This window comes from Moschus berezovskii, chromosome X (genome assembly GCF_049115385.1).
Source record: "Moschus berezovskii isolate FMDL1 chromosome X, NW_MosBer_1.0, whole genome shotgun sequence".
NCBI classification, from domain to species: Eukaryota; Metazoa; Chordata; class Mammalia; order Artiodactyla; family Moschidae; genus Moschus; species Moschus berezovskii.
In genome coordinates this window covers 121,055,953-121,077,787 of record NC_142488.1, presented here as the reverse complement: position 1 = coordinate 121,077,787, position 21,835 = coordinate 121,055,953, and the positions used below count along the sequence as shown (strand labels likewise).

The following is a 21,835-nucleotide window of genomic DNA, read 5'->3' as shown; positions in this document are numbered from 1 at the left end:
CAGTTTTAAGGGTGCAGTGCTGCACAATAAATATTCAACAGTTAGACAATCTAGGAGATGGTATAAGTATACATTTAGGAGCACAAGTACAGCATCCAAGAGATTTTGAATCAAAGGAAATCTTATTCAAAAAACAGATCACAGCCATAGAGAATAAACCAACTTGAAATTAATCTGGTGTTCTATATAGATTTCCTATGTTCTCTTTATACACTATGGCTGGATTCTAACTATGCATTGTTTGATATAAGGAATTAAAAGTTAGTTGCTGTCCCTAAAACAGAATAATTTGTACATGATTTCCCTTCTATCTCCACTCACCTCCTTTCCAGATAACTTCTGAAGAACTGAACAGTATAATTCAAAATGTAATGACCTGGGTCGTGGCTGCGGTGACCAGTGTATTATACCCAGCCATCACAAAATATGAAGAAAGATTGCAAAATATTACATGCCCAATGACTGATAACTCCACCCTCTCTTCTGATAGTGAGAGTTGCTGCAGCACATGCTGTGAGACATTTCTATATGAAACAAGTAAGATGGTTCAGGCAGAGCCCTGTACAGAAGCAGCTGACAGGTCAGTAGAACAACCAGTGGTACCATCAAAACCATCTTTTGCCCCTGAAGAAAGAACAGATGTAGAAACAACATATCACAGGAAAGAACACTTGGAAAACAAACCTAAAGCTCCCAAACCTAAATATAATGAGATATCTGAATCCCCCAATCTTAAAACCTGTAAATCCGATAGTCACCTTGTTGTACGGATTGAAACAGGCACTAGGAAATGTAAAGATGCTACCATTGAAACAGATGGCCTAGAATGCCCACTGTCTTCGGATGAAAAAGCAAAAGCTATCAATGAGATGCAGGAGTTAAATAATGTTTTTGTTAACTTTAAACATCATCTAAAAGAGGAAGCTGAGTTGGTTTTAGGAAACATTCTTCAGGAAATGGTGTCTGAACTAACCCAGACCATCCCCACCCTTTCCTCTGTTACGACCGAAGCTTTGCTTGCCCAAACTGACACTGACAAACAAGACTTGCTCTCCAATGTTGATATTTCCTCAGCAGCTGCTGAAATTATGGAAAATGTGCTTGAGAAGTTACAGTCTGCAGTTAAGAAAACATGTACTGAGGAATTTTCACCAGAAAATATATCAGTTCACTTTAAATCAAATTTAGTCAGTGGAGAACATTTTATTTCTCCAAAAGAAAAAACTTCAGAAGTTTCACTGCCTTATGCTTTGGAGAACATGTATGATCTTGCAGAGGATATGGTTCGTGTGATTTTAGAAAAGTTAATGGTCCTTGCATCGTCTAAGCAAAGTGAATTGGCTCATCTTAAAATTACTACTGACCCAGCTTATCAGCAACACAGAGAAGATCCAACGTATATGTTCGTTCAAAGAGTCAGCAAACGGAAATCCAGTGCTAAGACTGATGCTGCCAGTTTGATTGGCAAAGAAGAAATACAAAATTTAGTGTCAAATATTTGTTCCCAGTCCTCTCTGGTTGGTTATATAAAGGAAGCAATTAGCACTATACTAGGTTATATACAAGTTGGACTTAATAATGAAAGGCTAATTGCAACTGAAGAAACAGTGATCATCCTACAGCTACTTGATGCTCTCTTGGCTGAGCTACATCAGAAACCAGTGAAAACAGATGTCCAAAAGAGCAGACGCTCCAGAATGAGCAGTCCCTCTGGCACTGAAGAAAAAAACAGACTCACCAGCACTGGAGTAGCTAGTGCTCCTAGGTGTGGGAGCCTGTTTCCACCTATTAATGTTCCTGGTATGGTCCTTTATTCTGAAGACGAAAATGAAGAAATAGACAGAATTGTAGATAATGTATTGATTTCGTCTATCAAAGATGAAAAAGCAAAATTACAAGAACAGGTTCCTGACTACTGGTTAACTGGGGAAAATGCTGATTTTAAACGCAAAAGAAATATGAACTTAACTACAAAGCCTGCTTATCAACGCAAAGTAGCATTTCATGATCAGGGATTAAATACTGACCTTCCAACTTTTAATAAGGACCCTTTAAAGGACAAGCCAGGTTTGAATAAAGACACTTTGCTTTTCAGTCAAGATGAAACATATCAAATACAAAAAGCCTCAGAAGATATAATTAGGAGTATTTTAGCAGAGATGCTCAAAGATCTATCTTCTGGGCCATCTGATCACTCAGATTATGAAGATGGTAGAGAGGCTTCACTTCTTACCTCAAGAAAACCACAAGATCCATCACATCAAGAATGTGTGGACCAGATGTTCTGTGTGTCAGAAATCCATATGGTATCTCAAGATATTGTAGATGCTATATTAAAAATACTTCACATAACTTCTCGTCATATTATCGGACATTCTTCATCAGTATATCAAACTTCTCTAGATAATGCTGATGTACCAAACAAAGAATCATTACAAATATGGTTTGACAGTAAAAGGAAGATGAAATTTTTATCTGCACTTAGCGTGGACCCTACAAAACTTCCCTGGGTAGAATCTGGAACAAGTTGCTCAACATCAGAATCTGTAGATAACCTTAATGATAAAATCATTAACACAGTTTTTAAGAAGTTGAACTCATTTATTTGTCCAAAATTACAAACCTGCTTCAAACCAGAAAGTCATGCTGCCCATTCAAAGCCTGTTCCTGACAAGAAATCTTCATTTCGATCTCACCTTAGTACTTTCACAACTAAAGTGGTAAAAATTGTTTTGGATGCTATCCAGAAAGAACTACGACACAATAAGAAAAATCTAAATGTTAGGAAGAATAGCCCTCCCAAGAACTTCAGACATACAGGATTTTTTGCTGATGCTGAAAATGAATTAGACTCTGTTGTCACAAAGCTAAATAATGACATTATGAAAAGTTCATTAGCTACTTGCATTTGTGAGGTGTTAAGTGGAAACACAGATAAAAGTAATATTTTACTCCCTTCAGATAAGCTAAGGTCTAAAATCTCACATGGAACTGATGGCATTGATCAACAAAAACTTTTACCTTCTCGTTGCCCTTGCATGCAGGAGGAAGTTCACCAATGTACTAGATTTCAAGTGTTAGATAGAATTGGAGATGCCTTGTATGATATGTTATGCAAGCTCACTGGAGACCACCCACATTCTCCCCTATCTGATGAGCAAAATACAGAGGGGGTCAGTAAGAATTTGAGAACAACCAGTACACTGCAGTCCAGTATTAAGCTCATTTCTCATACAATTCTAGAAGGTATTGTTTCAAAACTATGTGGTGTTGAGACAGATGGCATTTTAAAAAATTCAGAATTTAAAGCTATCTCAGAGCATATTGACACTGACAGCCTGTCATTTGCTTTGCTTCTTGAGGAAATGAGCAGATGCTATGACATAATTTCAAGCATAGCATCCAATGTGACCTGGCCAGGCAGCCAAGAGGTAACTAACAAGGGGAAAACTACTGCCCCCAAAATAGGAACCACAAAAGAAAAGCATCTGAATAAACTGAAAACCTTGGCCTCAGACATCTTTGAAATGGTTTTTGCTAAGTTGGAAGGGTTTGCCAATAAAAATTTAGAAAATCTTGGTGCTATAATCTGTGGAGATAAAAAGAACAAGACATACTGTGAAAGTGAAAATACCAGCATTTGTGGTAACACACATGAAAAACAATTGCAGTCGACTTTATACAGTCATGCAAAGAAAGTGTCAAGTACTATTTTGAAAGCTTTTCAAAGTGAATTAAACATGAACTTGCCAGATTTGGAAACATGTATAAGTAAGCCACTACAAGAGAAACAAATACTTAAGAGTTTAGTCAATTTCATTTTAGATGCAATTTCTCCAGATATGTTTAATGAACCTGAACCAGAAGAGAGAGGCATTGAAAATTACAGATATAGGCCAGTCTATGGAAATTTTCTTCCTGGAGGAGCTGACCCAGATTCACATCTAGAAGATCCTGCAGATACAGAGAAAGAAAGTGCTGGGGAGGAAAGACCAACAGAAGATGAAACTAAATCAGATTATCTTAAGCAACAAGAACTAGAAAAAACACTAAAAACTTTTGAAGTAGAACTCAAAGAGCCAAAAAAGTCCCCAGTTGTGCCCATTGTAAGAAATATTTTGAATGAAATTTTTCAGAATGATTTAATTGGTCAGTTAAAGGTGTTTACTCTTCCCCAGTCCCATTTATGTGACATTCCTCATGCTGATGATGAACCATTTGCTCAAACATCTGTTCAGTCCCTGGATAAAACAGTGGGCCCTTTAGTATCTGAAGCAGATGTAACCATTGTTGCAGATGATGTCATTAGAACCATATTTCAAAAACTTTATTCTGCTACCATGACAGATAGAAATGAAAGTGAAAATAGGTATAATACTATCACCTTTCCAGCAGATATCTCTTTTCCTAAACATACCCGTGGAGGAAAGTCCCCTGTTTATTCTAACATACTGGACAGAAATCCATACACACTTCAGTCCACTTTCAATATTGGTAAACTGACCAAAATAAATGTAGTTGAAGATATTATACAGTCAGTATTAACAAATTTAGAAGCATTTGCTACTTCCAAAGTAAAGGCTCTCTTTTGTCCTCACATCAGTTTCACAGTTCCTGTGGCTTTACCTTCACAGCAGGATGAGATTGCTTTACAACAACCATGGTTATCAACCAAAGATTCATATTCTGAAGACCAATTTTCTTGTTGCTCAGTGGATCACAGTAAATCAGGAAAGACCACCTTGATATGTCAGCTGAGTACCTCTAAATTAAATATGTATGCCACAGAAGTGGCTAGACAAATTTTACAGGGAATCAAACATAAATTAGATCAAGACATAAGAATTCCATTCTTAACTCATAGTGTTGTGGCTTTTGAAAGTATTCCAAGTCAAGTTGTTAGCACAGTGTTAGATATTGTGTCTACTAAAGGCAAATATGAAAAAAGTGTATTTGACAGAGAGACTGATCCAGTTGCGCCAGAAGATATTATTGAAAAGCTATTCAATAAAAGTGATTATCGTAAAAAACTTCAATTTCAAATACTAGATATCATTGAAGATATCTTAATTGACATCTGTGAGGAAACAATAGATGAGAATAATCTCCCACTTGCTGTATCCACTCTTAAATGTAATGTAAGTGGGAGACATTTGGAAACAAACTCTGAAAGGGACCCTTGGTATGCAAATAAGGCTATTCTTACACTTTTAGTTCCTAAGGAGTGTGTTGCTATGATTTCCAACAATATGGTGGATATTGTTCTTCAAAATCTTGTTTCTGCTATCATGGTTCGCATCAGTGCAAATGATTCCACTTCTCCAAGATTGTCTACAGCACTTTCTGATGCATCTTCCAAAGCAGGGCATCAACAATCCCCTATTAAAGACTCAGTGAATGGAAGGGCAGAGCGTCAACAACCTCTTGTTACAAACTCAGTGAATGAGAGGACAAAGCGTAAGCAACCTCCTGTTATAGATTCAGTGAATGAAAGGAAAAGGGAGAGATTTCCTTTTGCAAGAAAGGGAAGAGATGTTCAGCTGAAATCAGCTCTTTCTGATGATAATCAGACAACTGTACTTAAGAAACAAGATGCCAAGAAATCTACTCCTGATCAATGTAAGGAAAATGCTCACTTTATTACTAAAACTATTTTTAATAGATTAAAATCTTTTGCCACAGAAAGAATAGATTTGCTACTTATTCTTGATCCTGAGACTAGAGAAAAACCAGATGTTGGCTCAGAATTTACAAATTGTAAACAAAATAACAGTGTGTTTCTTGAATCAAACCAAATGCCATTAGATGTGACTGTCCCAAAAATATCAACAGCTGGAACCATTCTCAGTCAAGAAGTCACAAATTACACATTAGCTAATTACAGAGAAAACCGTAGACCTGCAATTCGTATATCACAAGCTAGTCTTAAGGAATATGCTGACCTAATCGCCAATACCATTTTGACACTTATAAAAAATGACATAGACCTAGAAATCCAAAAGATGTATACATATCAAAACAATACTTCATTTCAAGAAAACATCATTGCAAGTGAAACTGTCAACAACATCTTAAAGAGTTTATGTAATAAAATATCTTTGAAGGCAAGTGGCTTTTACTCAAAGCAGGACCCTGATCTTTTTACCCAACTAGCTGTACAAAATGAAATAGTGCCAGGTCAAAGAAAAATGGAAGACAACACCAAACTGTCTCTCTTTTCAAAATGCTCAGGTGAAAACCAAAAAACACCAGAAGTGGAAAACCAAGGAAGGACATTGGAAGAAATATTTAGAAATGGAGAATCTGGACAGGAAAAAACAAATTCTTTGTTCAGTGTAGTTAAGGAAATTTTAAAGAAGGCATATCAAAGGGTATTGGAAAACACAGAATGTTGTTCTCCATTTAATGAACTCCCCCACTTTACACCTGATTCTAAAATTAAAACATCAGCACGAAAAAAAGCCTTACAGTCACATATAAGCAGTGTTGCAAATGACATAGTTGAAAGTGTTTACAGAAAAATGTTCTCAGTAATTATGACCTCGTTATATGAAAACAGTGAGACCAGAGGAGAAATGGAAGCCTCTGGCAGTGATGGATTACTGATGAATCCATCATGCTTTAGAGAACTGAAACAAGCAGAAAAAAGCAGTGTTCCCCCTAAACCTGTGATAGCTCAAGTTTATCCTTACACAGGCATTGGAAGTGTCAGTTCATTGGAAAACACCTTATTGCCATTTTCTCCATTGCGACTGGGCGAACACTTGGTTCAAAAGGTTCTCAAAAAGATCACAGATTTTGCTTTGCTGAATCTAGAAGAGAGTTCATCCCCTAAAGGTCAATCTGATGAAATTCTGAGGCCATGCAGTTCTAAAGCTAGCCCCAAGGGCAGCCCTAGGGCAAGTGTTAAGACAAATTTTAAAACAAAATCAAAAGTTACCTCTTTGGCTAAATTTGGAACAAAACCACAGCTCGGACCTAGTGGAGCTAAAGCCCAAAGCAAAACCAAGTTATGTCCTAGAAAGAAGACCCTAAAAGGTAGCTGCTCCAAGACTTTTGTTGGGCTCCCACACCTACTGTCAATAGGGGAGGCCAAAAATCCCTCACTGAGAGCAAAACTCCCCACTGCAGAGCTAAAAATGTATGCCAGGGATATAGTACGTAATATTCTGCAAACAATTGTGAATGAATTTGAAGAGGTGAGGCAAAATAGAGCAGTGGTAAATGTAAACACTTTACTTTCTGATCAAATTGAGAGAGCAAGTGGAATAGTGAATGCAGTTTTGCAAGGACTACATGCTATGAAGAATAACTTGGCCGATCCAATAAAAGGCTCACATTCAGATGATCTTAAACTTCCACGGGGGTATTTTAGTACAACCTCTGCTGCAAATCCAGAATCCCACTTCTCTTTGGAGAACGTTTCTTCACAATTAGAAAAACTCTTTCCCAAAGAAGATATTTTTAAACAAATGTTTGACAAATGGCAAACAGAATCAAGCAACATGGATAACAAAAAATATAAGCTACCAATGATAGCCAAGGCTGTTTTGAATGAAATTTCAACAAAAGCAAAAGAATTAGAACAATCTGTTTCACTTCTAAGTTTGTCACTTCATGAGCCTTGTGAAAGCAGGCACCATCATTTTAAAAGAGCTGCTTCTAGAGTTGAGGATTCTCAAGCACAAATTAATATATTTGGCCAGGAAATCATTAAAAAACTATTTGAAAATTTAGAGTTGTGCTTCTTGACTCAGATGTTCACAACGGATAGTAAAGAAACACTACAAAGCAAGAAAGAAACTGCTGCCAGAAGAAAATGTGGTTCCTTACGAACAAACAGTCTCAACGATGTACCAACTTATAACACAAAGTTGAAAGACAAAACACTGGGAATCGCTGGCCACCAAATCACTCAAGAGATCTTGGAAGGGGTTCTGAACACCTTAGAGTCATTTGCAGACCTACAGTTTAAACATGTCTCTGCATATGCTTTTTCTGAAATTGTGAGAACACCTATTGAAAACTTTTTTGCTGTGCAACAGAAACCACCAATGAAAACAATATTTCCCAAGTTACAAACACTGACTACGTTTCCTGATGAATCTAAATCAAGTAGTATGATTTCCCAGGAAAACATAGACAATGCCCTTCAACAACTTTACTTTTTCCATTCAGAATTGCTTACTTATGCTTTTAATACTGTCACTGACATGCTTAGTATAATTAAGAACAATCTAGACAAAGAAAAATGCCACAAGGAACCATCTTCAACTAGCATATTTGAAGAAAACATCATAGCAAGTCAGATCATCAGCACACTGATAGACCAGTGCACTTATTTCTATGAGTTGATGATCAAAAGCCATCCAAAGGAAAATCTGCTCCAAGGAGCTAAAAATGCCTGCACTGTCAATTGCTCCCAATTTACAACTGGACCAGAAATGTCCACTTCAAAGTCAAAGGGAATTAGCTGCTGGGATGATCCTCCACAAATCTTCAGCTTGTTGTCTTATTCAGAGGAAGATATGAAAATAAAGGACAAGACTTCCTTAGATGTACCTTCATATGTCAGACACTCTATAGGAGATTCAACTAAAACCATAGAGCCAATGGAAGGGCTCGAATCAGAGTTTAAATCATCATCTTCTAGAAGTGAAGCCCAAGTCTTCAACCATTTTGATAAAGCTGTGAAAGGAGACCACTCTCTCCCAGAAGGCAGTGTCTTACAAATTCCATCTCAGAAATCCAGTGACTCTGCACAGGCAACACTAGAGTACCCTATGTCTTTCAGAGAAATGGAAGAGGGTGAAAATCAAAGAGTGCTTCACTATGAGCCCCTCAAACCAGTTGTTAACTCAGATGAAATACAGACTACCATTTCCCCACTCAAAATATGTTTAGCTGCAGAAGATATTGTCAATACCATGCTGACAAGTTTTGGCCTTTCAAATCAAACATCACACACTACTGAAAATATGGAAACCATGAAGCCTTTTTTTATATCAAATGAAAGGCTTCAACGCCTAACATCTGAACAACTAAAGAATGAGAAAAGCCTGCTTAAAATATGGGAAAAAAGAAACAGCTATGGAACTGAAGAAGAAAACAAAGGCCTTGTGGCAAGTGGAGATTCCATTTTACTGGAAAAGTGGAAAACTAAGTACCCGAAGTTAGAGAAAACTCTTGAAGAGCCTGGAGTCATTGCTTTTGCTGATTGGGAACTGGGACCACATGAAGTCCACCTAGTAGCAAGATATGTTACTACATCAGTGGTCACACATTTCAACAACTTTGAAACCAGAGGTGAGTGAGGGATGACTTATAAAGAGATAGCATAGTTTTAGGGGCAAAAAGTCAATGACAGCGTTAAGAGTGTTGTTTTTAGCCCTCACATGCAAGAAGCTACATTTACCACTTCTCTGAAAATAGCCTTAGATTTGGGGTGGCTGTTTATCTACCTGTGAAGCTGTGTGTTTTTCAACTGGGCAGTATGCTAAAAGAATAAATGTTACCCATTTACATAATTTTTATATGGAGGAGTGTTTTTCAGTTTTCCCTATCTACAGATGAGATTAAATAGGCATAATTTAAAGTGGGATATTTTGGTTGGGCATGAGGTATGGCTATGAAATGATGTCTTGCTTGAGACATAAACTCCTTTAAAGGCAGTTCCCAAACAGAAGTTCCAAGAGGGTTTTTTTTTTAAGTTCTTTAAAAAACAACTTCTTACATTATAGTCAGACCTCATGCATAGCTGGGCTTCCCTTGTGGCTCAATTGGTAAAGAATCCACCTGCAATGAGGGAGACTGTGTTCGATCCCTGGATTGGGACGATCCCCTGGAGATGGGAATGGCTCCCCACTCTATAATTCTGGCCTGGAGAATTCCATGGACTATAGAGTCCATGGGGTCGCAAAGAGTCGGACGTGACTGAGCGACTTTCACTTTCTTGCATAGTTAATTGACTGTAATTATCCAACTTCTTTTTGAGGTATACAGTTAAAGTCTTTGAAGTTACTGATAACAGTTTATAAGGACAGTGGCACTAAACTTCTGGTTCTGTTCATGTTCCAGTGTTCTGACCTAAAGTCTTTTTAGGTATAATTCTCTAAACCCATGCTTACAAGTATGATATCTGCACTCCCTTTCTATGAATGTTCCTATGCATATACTGGGTTGCAACCATATGAAATAGCTGGTTTTACATGTCAACACATTCAAACATCAACAGTTTCATCCTGTTCAATTTATTATATACTGTTTATTCCCAAATGGGATAGTTGGCTAAATAGCCAAGAATGTTTTTAAGAATTATATGAGATTTCTAAATATCACTGGAATCACTCGAGGGCCTTGTAACAGTAAAAGCTAGAAATCATTTTTCTGCCCCAGAATTTCCAGCTTCTTAAAGCAACATAGCTAGCCAAGGAAGAAACCAGCAATTAGAGATTTGAATTTTAAATGGGCTTCCCAGCAGAAGTAAAGATTTCACATGTGGGAAGTAGACATTTGAAGAAAACTCAGTTCCTTTCTTGACAAGGTTTTTCTATTTCTTGAGTAAGGTATACCCAAAGTGAAATTCATATATAAAATATCGCCAGTATTTTGAATGGTCAACATTGTTCCTTAATGCATGTTAAAAAAATACCAATGTTTTCTGTTTCAAGGTCCTGTTGATGACAAAGTATCTATTAGTTCCACACTACTAAGCAAAATATATCAATCAAAACAGCCTCTAAGAAGCATCAACACTGATTCTTCACTTAATCAATTTTGTGAACATCTCACTGAACTGGTTATTTCCTGTTTAATTTCAAGCATTTCTGATTGCACCAAAGATGGTGAAACAAAACAGAAGTCACTAGGAAATGAAGATACAACTTGTAGCGAGGTTATATTAGTTCACTCCCAAGTGTTTGAGCATCGGTCAATTTCTATCAGAGGACTTGCTTTAAGTATTTCTGAGGTCATTATTCAAATCCTTTTAAATAGTGACATTTTAAAGGAAGATGTTACAAAAGTGGTTTCTGTGAAAGCAAAATATATTTATTGCCCAAAAGCAGTTGTGGCTGACTTCAGTGATCTCTTTCAGGATCTCTTAATAGGAGTGATCCATGTTCTGTCCAAAGAAATAGGAATAAATCATCACCTTGACAGCAAAGGAAAAAACAAATCACTCTCCACACCTAAAAGCCATAGTTTGCTCTTTTGCAACAAAGTGAAAACTATGAAAAGACAGGTATGTGCCAAAGGTTGGAAATCAACTCCTACTCATCAACTTAATCAACTAATACAGAAACGTAAACTAAGCATTCTAGCATGTAAGTTAAACACTCTGGTTGGCAGCCTAAGATCTCCTGAATCTAAAGAAGTAGTCAACAAAATTTTCAATATTGTTTTCAATTTGTTTTTGCCAGATGAATGCCCAAATTGGGATACAGATTCTGGTAAAACAGCAAGAAAAATGTTCCTATCTTCAAATAACCCGCAAAGTCATAGAATTTCTAGAAATAACCTAGGGCTCTCCCCTAAATCAGCTTTTCTTCTGAATGTTGTGTGTGAGAAACTTATTAGAATGCTCTTAGAAGAATGCACAACCAACAACTTTCTTACGAATAGTCCTCTTTCTGACGAAATATCAACAGAACGTCAACTCTTCAACACACCTCAAAGTGTAGATGATTATTCCAGTTTAACAATGGACTATGGCTTACCATTTGAGGAATATGACATGTCAGACCTTTTCGAAAATCTGGCAGAAATAGATCAAGAGTCTATGCTTAGTATTATTTCCCATAGCTTGGTAAAATCCTTAATGGAAAAATTGTCATGCAGTATCCCGCAACCTCCCAGAAGTCCACCAGTTACAGACAAACATTTAACATACAGGACAAGTGAGAGACCTCCTAGTTTCCCCAAAGCAAAAAGGCCAGAATTAAAAGAATCAAAACAGGGTAAAAACTCTGTGCGATTCATGAGTTATGATAGCAAACCTCTGACAGGACCATCAAATAATCTTAGGGTGATTCATTCAAAGATGCAAACCCCATTCAGTAAGCAATTTTCAGGAAAATTCCCTTCTCTGCCTCCTCTTCGAAGACCAAATAAAAAGGCAACAGCCTTTCTTAACATACAATATCCAGGAGGCATGAACACGGGCGTGTACTCTGCCACATTTCTGGAGGAAATAATTGTGGACATTTTTCTTAATCTCACCACCTCAGTGCAGGGCAAAAATGTGAATATCACTGAAGCCCAGCTTAATGAGATGAATATATTAGATATCAACTGCGTGGTGAATGAGTTTAATACCTCTCAAGTCACTGTTTTACGGGATGTTGAAGAAAAGATGTGTTTTCCACCAGTCTATAAAGAAACTGTTAGTAAGATTGTTGACTCTGTTTATAATGATGTATCATGGGACTACACATTGCAAGTTACCTGTAGTGATCACCTGGCATATGCTGCCATGTCAATAGCAGAACAGATAACTAGTGGCATATTGAAAGAGAGTATAGACTACCAGCTCCCATTGTGCTTTACAAGAAAGCTCATGCCTAATTCATATTACCCTCTTAAAGCTGAAAATATACTACTGAAACTTCAAAAGAACCTAAATGAACTTAATTGTCAACATTCAACAGGCTATATCACCATGCTCTCATACTCATTTTTAGCAGATGTCATCAGAAGACTATTATCTCAGCTCATTCCTCCACCCAGTGAGGCTTCATGCTTAGGAAGTAAATACTTAAAGACTTCAGATTTTAATGAGCTATCCACCTGTATAATAAATAAAGTTTTGTTAGCCATTTCAAAGCATAAGATTTGGCTCACTAAATATGATTGTCAATGTGTATATACAGAACAAAACCTTCAAAATATGGTGGAGTCTATTTATAATATTTTGCAGATGTCTGACTCACTTGGGTCAATACAGAAAAGTATAGAAAGCCACAGCCCAATTATGGTTGACCGAATGGCCAGTCTTATTATTCAAGAGATTATTGAAAATCATCTTCAACCCTTTTTGTGTGAAGAGGGCTTACCTCATTCAATGTCTCCATTGGATGAAATATCAAATATGGTTAAAGAGGTTCTCGGTGAAGTCACAGAGTCACACAGACCCCAGAAGCCATCATCACTAGGTATAAGCTTTTATCCTAATGCATTTGTAGAAGAAATTGTTGCCAGACTATTATCAAAGGTCTTCAATCCAAAATATAACATGGAGTGTGATTTGGATAAAATGACCCAAAAAGTAGTAAACTCAATAAACAACCATTTTAACAAGGCTAAAATCTGCATTCTTCGTGATGACCAAGAGCAGCCATTCCCCACTGTAGATACAGACACCGTGGATGAACTTGTCAATTCAGTTTATAAGAATGTTCTGAAACATCATGGACCGACTGTTAATAGTAAAGAACTCAAAGACAGTGATATTTTTGCAGAAAATATCACCAATTTAATTGTAGTAGCTATATCTGATTATCTTTTTCATCCGCTGTTTTCTGGAGATTTGTCAGCTTCTTCCTACACTATTTTGACAGCAGAGAACATAATTCAGAACATCTTTAGAGGCATTACTAAACCTACCCAGCCAAGCCAGCATTCATCTCCATATCACACTTTGCTGCCATACACATTTTTAGAAGAAATAATCAGACTACTATTATCTAGAATCTTTCCTTCTGCATCTAACATGGTTCCATATAGCAAAACTCCAAAAGATAGATCAGAAATTAATCACAGTAAAATCTCTGCAAAGTTAATCAATGCTATTAGGATGAAAATTTCTCAACATGAGATTCGATTTTCAAAAGATGAAGATGAACCTGAATCTGTTTATTCAGAGGATGATGTTCAGCATCTCGTTGATTCCACACTCAGAAATATCAGGCAAAACTCTGGGTCTCAAGAAGAAGTTGAGCATGATATCACAAGCAGTGACAATGTTTTTATTGATAGAATAGCAAGTTTTATCATTAAAAATATTTGCCAACAACATCTTCATCCATTTTTGTATGGAAAGTTGTCATTTACTTCATCATATAGATACTTTGATAGTACAAGAAGACATTTTTTTTTTGCCAGTGTTTACTCCTCAGCCTTTTTGGAAGATGTGATCTCTGGAGTTTTAAGCAAAATATTCCACAGAGCATTAGGTATTGTACAAACAAAATCACTAAGAGATTCAGAAAAAGAACTGTTGGAAACAGCCGAAAAATTCATATATTTGATAACAGAAGAATTCTCAAAAGTTCAAGTTAGTACCCTAGAAAATGCTGAGGAACAATTGTGCTTGCCACCAGTAGATAGAGACATAGTGATAAAAATTATCAATACAGCATATAGCAAAGTCTTACAAGAATATGAACTGGAACCTAATAAGGACTTTTTCAGTGACACCAAGACACTGGCTGAGAGGCTTACTAAAATTATCCTGGCTGAAGTTTTTGATTTCCAAATTCCTCCATATTTCATAGCAAAGCTGCCTTTCAAATCATATTCAAAACTCAATGCTGATGTTTTGATAAAGAGAGTTCATTATGCAATCAATACATCAAGACTCCGAAGACAGACTTGTACAACGTATACCACCATATTGTCACATACACATTTGGAAAAAATAGTAACTCAGGTTTTATCTCAGATAAATCTATTGAACTGCAGTGCAGAAGACCCATACTTTTTGCAGTCAGACTTCAACAACACAGTTGTGAGACTGATTGATGAAATCATGTCAATAATTTCTAAACATGCAATATGCATCATTAAAGATGGAAGTGAAAATCAAAATGTAATTTCAGAAAACAGTATCCAGGCTATAGTTGATGCCATATATACTGACATTTCTCATTCAAAGCTATACCAGTCTCTTTCGAAAGATAAAAAAGGCATAAGTAATATACCTGTAACAAAAATAGCAAGTTATATAATAAGGGAAATATTTAATCATCATCTTGAGTCATTTTTACCTGGAGATAAAACTCTTCCTTGTAAAATGGAGCAAATTTATCAGCAGAGAGCAATAGATCCTAAGCGAAGAGAATTATCCTTCATTGTGAATTCAGCTGTCTTTTTGGAGGAAGTAATTTCTGAGCTTTTATGCAAAATTCTTTGTATATTCTCATATGTCTTGGCTACTGAAAATCCACATAAAGCAAAAGCCAATGTTACAGATATTGTTACAAGATTAGTAAAATCAATTGTGCTAGAATTCACCACTTCACAAATTTTAGTTGCAGATCACTTGCATGAAAATCTCTATTTTTCAGAAGGATACAAAGAAATGGTTAAAAAAACTGTTAATATTATTTATGAAAAAATATTAGATGATTATCAATCTCTGGTTCATATTTATAGAGCTATACAAAATGATGCTGTTAGTTTTGGGGAAAAAATATATCATCTTCTGTTAGAAGAAATTTATGATTATCAGGTGGAGTCACTAGTTTTAGGAAAATTAGCAACTTGTTCCTATTCCTCCCTCCAAGAGGAGAATATCATCAGAAATGTACTCAACACCATCAACAATGATAGCCATGACTTGCCATCATGCATTACTGTATTGCCTCGTTCCCTTTTAGAAAATATTATTTACAAGCTTCTGGAACATATGTTTCCTTCACCTGAGACTGAAATAGAACCAAACGATGAAGAGGTGCCACCAGATTATGAGTTTGTGAATGCAGCTTCAAAACTAACTGATGATATTATAACAGAAATTTCTGAACATGAGATTAGACTTGCTAAGGCAGAGGAACATGTGGAAAATTTGCAATTAGGGGCAATTGATGACTTCGTTGACTCTATATGTAACAATATTATTAAAAAAATTAAGTTTGAAGATGAAGTACAGAAAGATGCATACAAAAGAGGAGGCTCATTCCTTGGGAGAATAGCTGGTTTCATTATGAAGGAAATTGTGGACCACCATCTGCAACCATTTCTATGTGATGAAAAATCATTTCCCAGTGACTTACCCAGAAATGATGATGTCATTGAACTCTTGAATCCCATTAAAGAAAAAATACAGTCCCTCCCGCAGACTTCTGTATACTCTGCTACGTTTTTGGAAGATGTCGTCATTGACCTTGTTCGCAAATTTTATACTCTACCAAGAATTGCTGAAAACCCTAAGGACAAAGAGATATCGGAAAGAAGTACCATGGGCCTGGCTATTAAATTTGCAAATGTTCTGATAGGGGAATTTAGGAAAAGCAAAATTAAAGTTATAACAAATGCTGAAAAAATGTTTTCATTTCCACCAGTAGATAAAGAAACAGTTGATAAAGTATGTGATTCCGTGTATGATGAGGTGACAGAAATATATGGATCTAAAAATGTTCAGAAACATGATAGAAGTAACATTGTTATAGACATGGTTGCTGCTTTAACCAAGAAGGCAATCTCTGCTTTCAAGATTCAGCCCCTTTTTTCAGGAGACTGGTCTTCTACCTTGTTTTCATTTCTCGATGTGGATAGCATCATGCAGAGAATTCAACATCTACCATATAAAACCTTTACAAAGATAAACAGAAGCTTGAAGGAGAACCCAGTTTCTTCAATAGAACGATTATCTACACTTATTCCCCTAACCTCAGACCTGAAAAACAAAATGGACACTTTGGAAATAGATGGCAGAGCAGTTAATGGAAAAGAGAACTTCAAAAAGAAGACATCAATGAAAACAGGCAGCATCCAGCAGCCAATATGTATTAATATGAGTAGTATTATGAAGAGCAAAGTAACTACCATAGCATTAGAGTCAGTTGGAGGTATGGAAAAGAAAAAGGAGACTTCAACTGGAAAAGATGAGAACATATCAAAACTTACTTCAACGACAACCAGTGTGAAAACTAAAGATACTCTGGGGCCAGATTTGGGTACAGCATTTACAAAGAATGAAATCAAGAAGAAAGACCATGTGTCTAGAAAAGATGAGAAAGGGCGAGGTGATGAGCTATATCAACATCTTTCACCAGCTATGGTTGATACAAAAAACAAAGTTGTCCTGGAACCAGGTTTTGAAATACGTGGTAAAAAGAAGAGTGACAAGAAAAAAGGAAGTTCATTAGGAAAAGGGGATATACCTCTTGAATTATCATCTCTGACATCCAAGGTGAGAAATACAGAGATCCAAGAAAAGGGGAGGGATTCTCCAGCTTACCCAGCTACAAATGACAAACAGATCTTACATTCTAAACATGCCCAAAATGTCCCTGTAAGCATTTACAGAAATGTTTTAGAAACATCTTCTCTCCAGGGACCAGTGGATGATTTAAATTACCCAAGTCTCCTACGTGAAAATACAGCATATGTAACTCAAGCTTGTGGCAAGGATTTTGCCCCGCATGCCTCAGTGAATTCAGCTAAACAAAATGCTCCTGCAAAAGAGGAAGAGAGTGAGATCCAAAGGCAACCTCATAAATGGGACAATCCTCAGAACCTACTAGAAAATAAACCCATGATTTTCCCTGCTAACTTTTTAGAAGATGTTATCTCTGAAATAGTTAACAAATTGATTTTTTCTTCCTCACTGGATACATATGATGCATGTCAAAATGTAACCAATGATGTAAATCCAGCTGAGCTCTATAGTATGGCTATGAAACTGATTGATTCCCTGTTAAAGGAGTTTTCAGATGCTCAAATTAAAGTATTAAACCCAGATCAAGGAAGTAAGTTCCTTCCATCTGAGGATAACATTTCAGCAGTTCATAAAGCACCTCTCAGGCAAAAAGAACTGTCTGTGGTTAAAAGACCTTCCAAGAAAAAGATAGTTATGGATAATATACCACCCATACATAACATGGCATCTGCAACTAAAATACCTTCCTCAGATCAGACACCTTTTATGGCTAAAATACCATCAATTGATAAAATGTTGGTCAATAAGATTGTTCACTCCTCTATATGCAATATCCTACAGGATTATAGATCTCAAGACTCCATCTGCGAGGACATAAATTTTAATGTTGAAAAATTTGCAAAAAGGCTAGCTAATGCAATAATAGAAGAAATTCTTCAGTATCAGCTAAACTTGCTATTTTATGATGAGGTTCCAGATTCAGAATATTTGCCTCTAGAATCTAAGAAGGTTATGAAAAAGGTCCATAAAGTGGCCCAGACAGCCTGCAAAGAATGTCAAACATCATCGCCATATACCATAATGCTGCCTTACAAATTTTTAGAAAGGATAATTTCTTCTCTTCTATCAAAAATTTTCTCAACAGTAGCCAACGCTAAAACAGAAATGTCTGAGGATAATTTGTACACAGACTTAGATTTCCTTCAAATGAAGTTAGCAAGTACAGTTAAAACAGAGATCTCCAAAGATGAAGATATGATTTTACAATATATAAAATCCTTACATCCTAATGATGATGAAATTACTCAGGTAGTGGTTCAAACTATTTATAATAATCTCTTGCCTCAATTTGGATCTCAAGAGAGCATACGAAAGTGTATTAGCAGTGGTTGCAAAATCCTTTCAGAAGCCATAGTTAATTTAGTTGTACAGGAAGTGACTGGAAATCAGTTACAAAACTATTTTTCTGGAGAACTAACACCACTTCAGTGTACAGAAATTGATAGTACTATTGAAAATATCCTTAGAAGTGTTATCCAAACTAGTGAAGTTCCCCAGCCTCAACCATCCCGGGCTTACAAACTGCCTTTTAACATAATAGAAGAAATTGCTGTAAAGTTTTTGTCAAAGCTTCTATCTATGTTTCCAAAAGCAGATAAGGAACAAAACAATTCTCTGAATGCTGAAATGCAAAAAATAAGCTCAAAAATCTTGAGTTCATTCCAACAATATATCTCTGAAAGTCATATTACAGTAGTGCCACAGGTTAAAGAGTCATCCACTGTATCTTTAACAGATAGTGCAACTATTGAAAAAGTAGTTACTTCTGTTTATAGCACTGTTTTAAAGCATTGTGGCTCCCATATTTCAGTATACAAAGATTTAATGGGTAAGAGCAATGTCCTTTCTGATATAATAGGATTTTTAATGGTGAAGGAAATTTCCAATTCAGAATTTCATCCTCAAGAACAGGAAGAAACATCAAGTTCAGAGTTAGTTCTAGAAGCTGTCAAAATTATGGAAAAGGTGGCTAAGATTATCGATGATCCAAAGTCAAAGAAAAAGTCTCCAACCAAAAAAGAGGCTGTATTAGATGCCAGGTTTTTAGAGGAAACACTTGCCTTGTTCTTGGCTAAACTAGTCAAGTTGCCAAGTGCCTCAAGCAAAGATGCTGAAAACTTATCAAAGCCTGAGTTAAATAAAATTGCGTCTCAATTGACAAAATCTGTGACAGCTGAAATTTCCAGAAAAAACATTAGTATTGTAGCTGCCAATCCTGAAGAATCCTTTTTAAATCCAGAAAGCATAGAAATTATTTCTCAGATGGTTGATTCTGTTTATAATTGTGTACTACAACAATCTGGAACACATGAAGAACTTTATCATGATATGAAAGATACAAACCACATCTTTCCTAAAGAAGTGGCTTCTTTAATTATCAGGAAAGTTTCCAGCTGTCCATTAGAAATGATTAGCTCAGGAGATCCATGTGCTAATCTCTTTGGTGATTTAGACGTTGATCGAATTGTTGAAAAGGTGCATGAGCATGCTATCAAAATAGAACCTAGACTAGAGCAAAAAGGGTTAGATCAAGGTTTAAGGCAAGAGGAGCTTTCAGTTAGGATAATTCCTCACCTCGGCAAACAACCAATTAGTATTGATCCCGACATTGTTGCAGAGCACTTAGGCGTCATTTCTATAAAAACGCAATCTCTTGAGAAGATGCAGACTGAGTGTTTAGCTAGAACTGGACACAGCATTGAAGCATTGAGAAGAGCGTCAATAAGTGGGAGGAGTTACTCAACTGAGATTCTTGCTGGGGAAAACAGAAAGAAAGAAAAACGCATTTCTTTGGATCAGATGGGACGACTGAATGTAAAGCCTTTAGAGGTAAGTGCAAAAGGCAGTGGTGAAAAGAAATGAGCGGTTAGTAAGACCTGTCTGTCCTTCTGTGATTTCCTTTTACAGGGAGGTCTGTGGGAATGTACTTGTAAAGTATGGTCAATTTCTCTTGCCCAGCCCAGTAGAATTAGGGACTCTGATTCCTCTAGTACATTCCTCTGCTTTCCTGGGACTAACCCCATCAGCAATGTGGCTCATGCAAAGGTGGCAGGCTAGTTTCCAGTAGCCAGTCAAACTGAACTGCCATTTCTTGAAGAGTGGGAGTGCAGAGAAGCACCCTTAATAGCAAACAGAGCTGATTGGAATTGTAGCTTTCATTTGGCAACTCAGAGGAAATACAATTCTGACCGTTACCACAGTTCTTTTTAATGGATGTACACTGTCACAGTGCTATATGAGTCCAAAAGGACTAGTTAGAATATCAGCTAAACTAGTCTCTATTGGATTGAAATCCTCAATCTTAAAACTCCTCAGAAGTATTGTTTTCACTTAGGAACATTTATCAACAAATATTAGACCAAAAGCTCTTTAGAGTTTTCTTCTTATTTCACTTTTGTTCCCTTTGTTTCCCAGTTCTCTATATACATCCTCAGCACAAACTAAGTTTCTTTCCCATTCTAGCCTTGTTCTGGATCCAGTTGTCTTTGTGCTGCTATTTTTATGAACTAGTTTCTCTGCAGTCCCATATTTGGGCTCCAAATGTACTTCAGTAATGGGGATCTGAACTGCCAAAATGCTGTCCTTAGTACAGTGCAACTATTTGAAAAAGTAGTTAGTTCTGTTTACTGATCTTAGGGGCAGTGTTGCCAGGAGATAGAGTTCCACTGATCAACCCCATTTTCTCATTGAATACCAAAGCCCCTAAGTGTAAATGAGCCTCTTGAACTGTGCACTCACACACCTGTGGCTCACAGAGCAAAGTTCTGTGGAACTAGCCTGCCTGGAGCCTAGGCCCAGGAGCATGTTTTCCTTAACACCATTTTCCAACTCACTGGACTAAGTCTCAGAGCTAGTGAATACATTGATGGGTACTTTTTTTGTTTCAAATACTGAGACTGTCATATACTGACGGAAATCTCCCTGGTCCTTAGTTTCTTGGACTAGATAAAGGTCCTTTCTAGCTCTGAAATGTCTTTTACTCTCTGGGCTTTCAAAATTATATTAGTATTTACTTAGTAGTCTTCATTCATATGTAAGTAATTCCTTGGGCACAAAATCTGTCTCAACTGTAGAACATGACTCTCATGTCATTACTTCTTAACCATCTGCAGACATACCCATCAGTTCTTCTTGGTTACCTGCTTTCTTCTCTTACATCCTTTATCAGTAGTTTAACTATCTCTTTATAGCCCAGAGGAACTTGAAAGAGAATCAGTCAGTTCAGTTCAGTCGCTCAGTCGTGTCCGACTCTTTGCGACCCCATGAACCACAGCGCGCCAGGCCTCCCTGTCCATCACCAACTCCCGGAGTTCACTCAAACTCATGTCCATCGAGTCGGTGATGCCATCCAGCCGTCTCATTCTCTGTTGTCCCCTTCTCCTCCTGCCCCCAATCCTTCCCAGCATCAGAGTCTTTTCCAGTGAGTCAACTCGTCACATGAGGTGGACAAAGTATGAAAGAGTATAGCTAATCCAAAACAACTACCCCTGCTCACCTTAAGGGAAGTGAAAGTTGCCTTAAGGAAAGTGGACATAGATAGCATAGCATGCTTCAGTTGTTTTGATTCCTTCCAGCTATCTGAATAGCAGTGTCATGATGAGGATGAGGGTTACAGAAAGATCAGATCGATTTAGAAAACCCAGACAACTCTGTCAGAAATCCACAAGCCAGGCC

At 36.9% G+C, this 21,835-nt stretch overlaps 1 protein-coding gene across 1 annotated transcript in view; it reads left to right on the top strand.

The window, feature by feature from the left end:
* The window catches only part of LOC129564133 (fibrous sheath-interacting protein 2-like), an 84,362-nt gene that overhangs the window by 51,031 nt on the left and 11,496 nt on the right, over positions 1-21,835 (top strand). The window contains exons 16-17 of the mRNA XM_055437779.2: positions 333-9,306; positions 10,671-19,990. Of these exons, the coding sequence (XP_055293754.2) occupies positions 333-9,306; positions 10,671-19,990 (18,294 nt within the window). The remainder of the gene's footprint in view (positions 1-332; positions 9,307-10,670; positions 19,991-21,835) is intronic.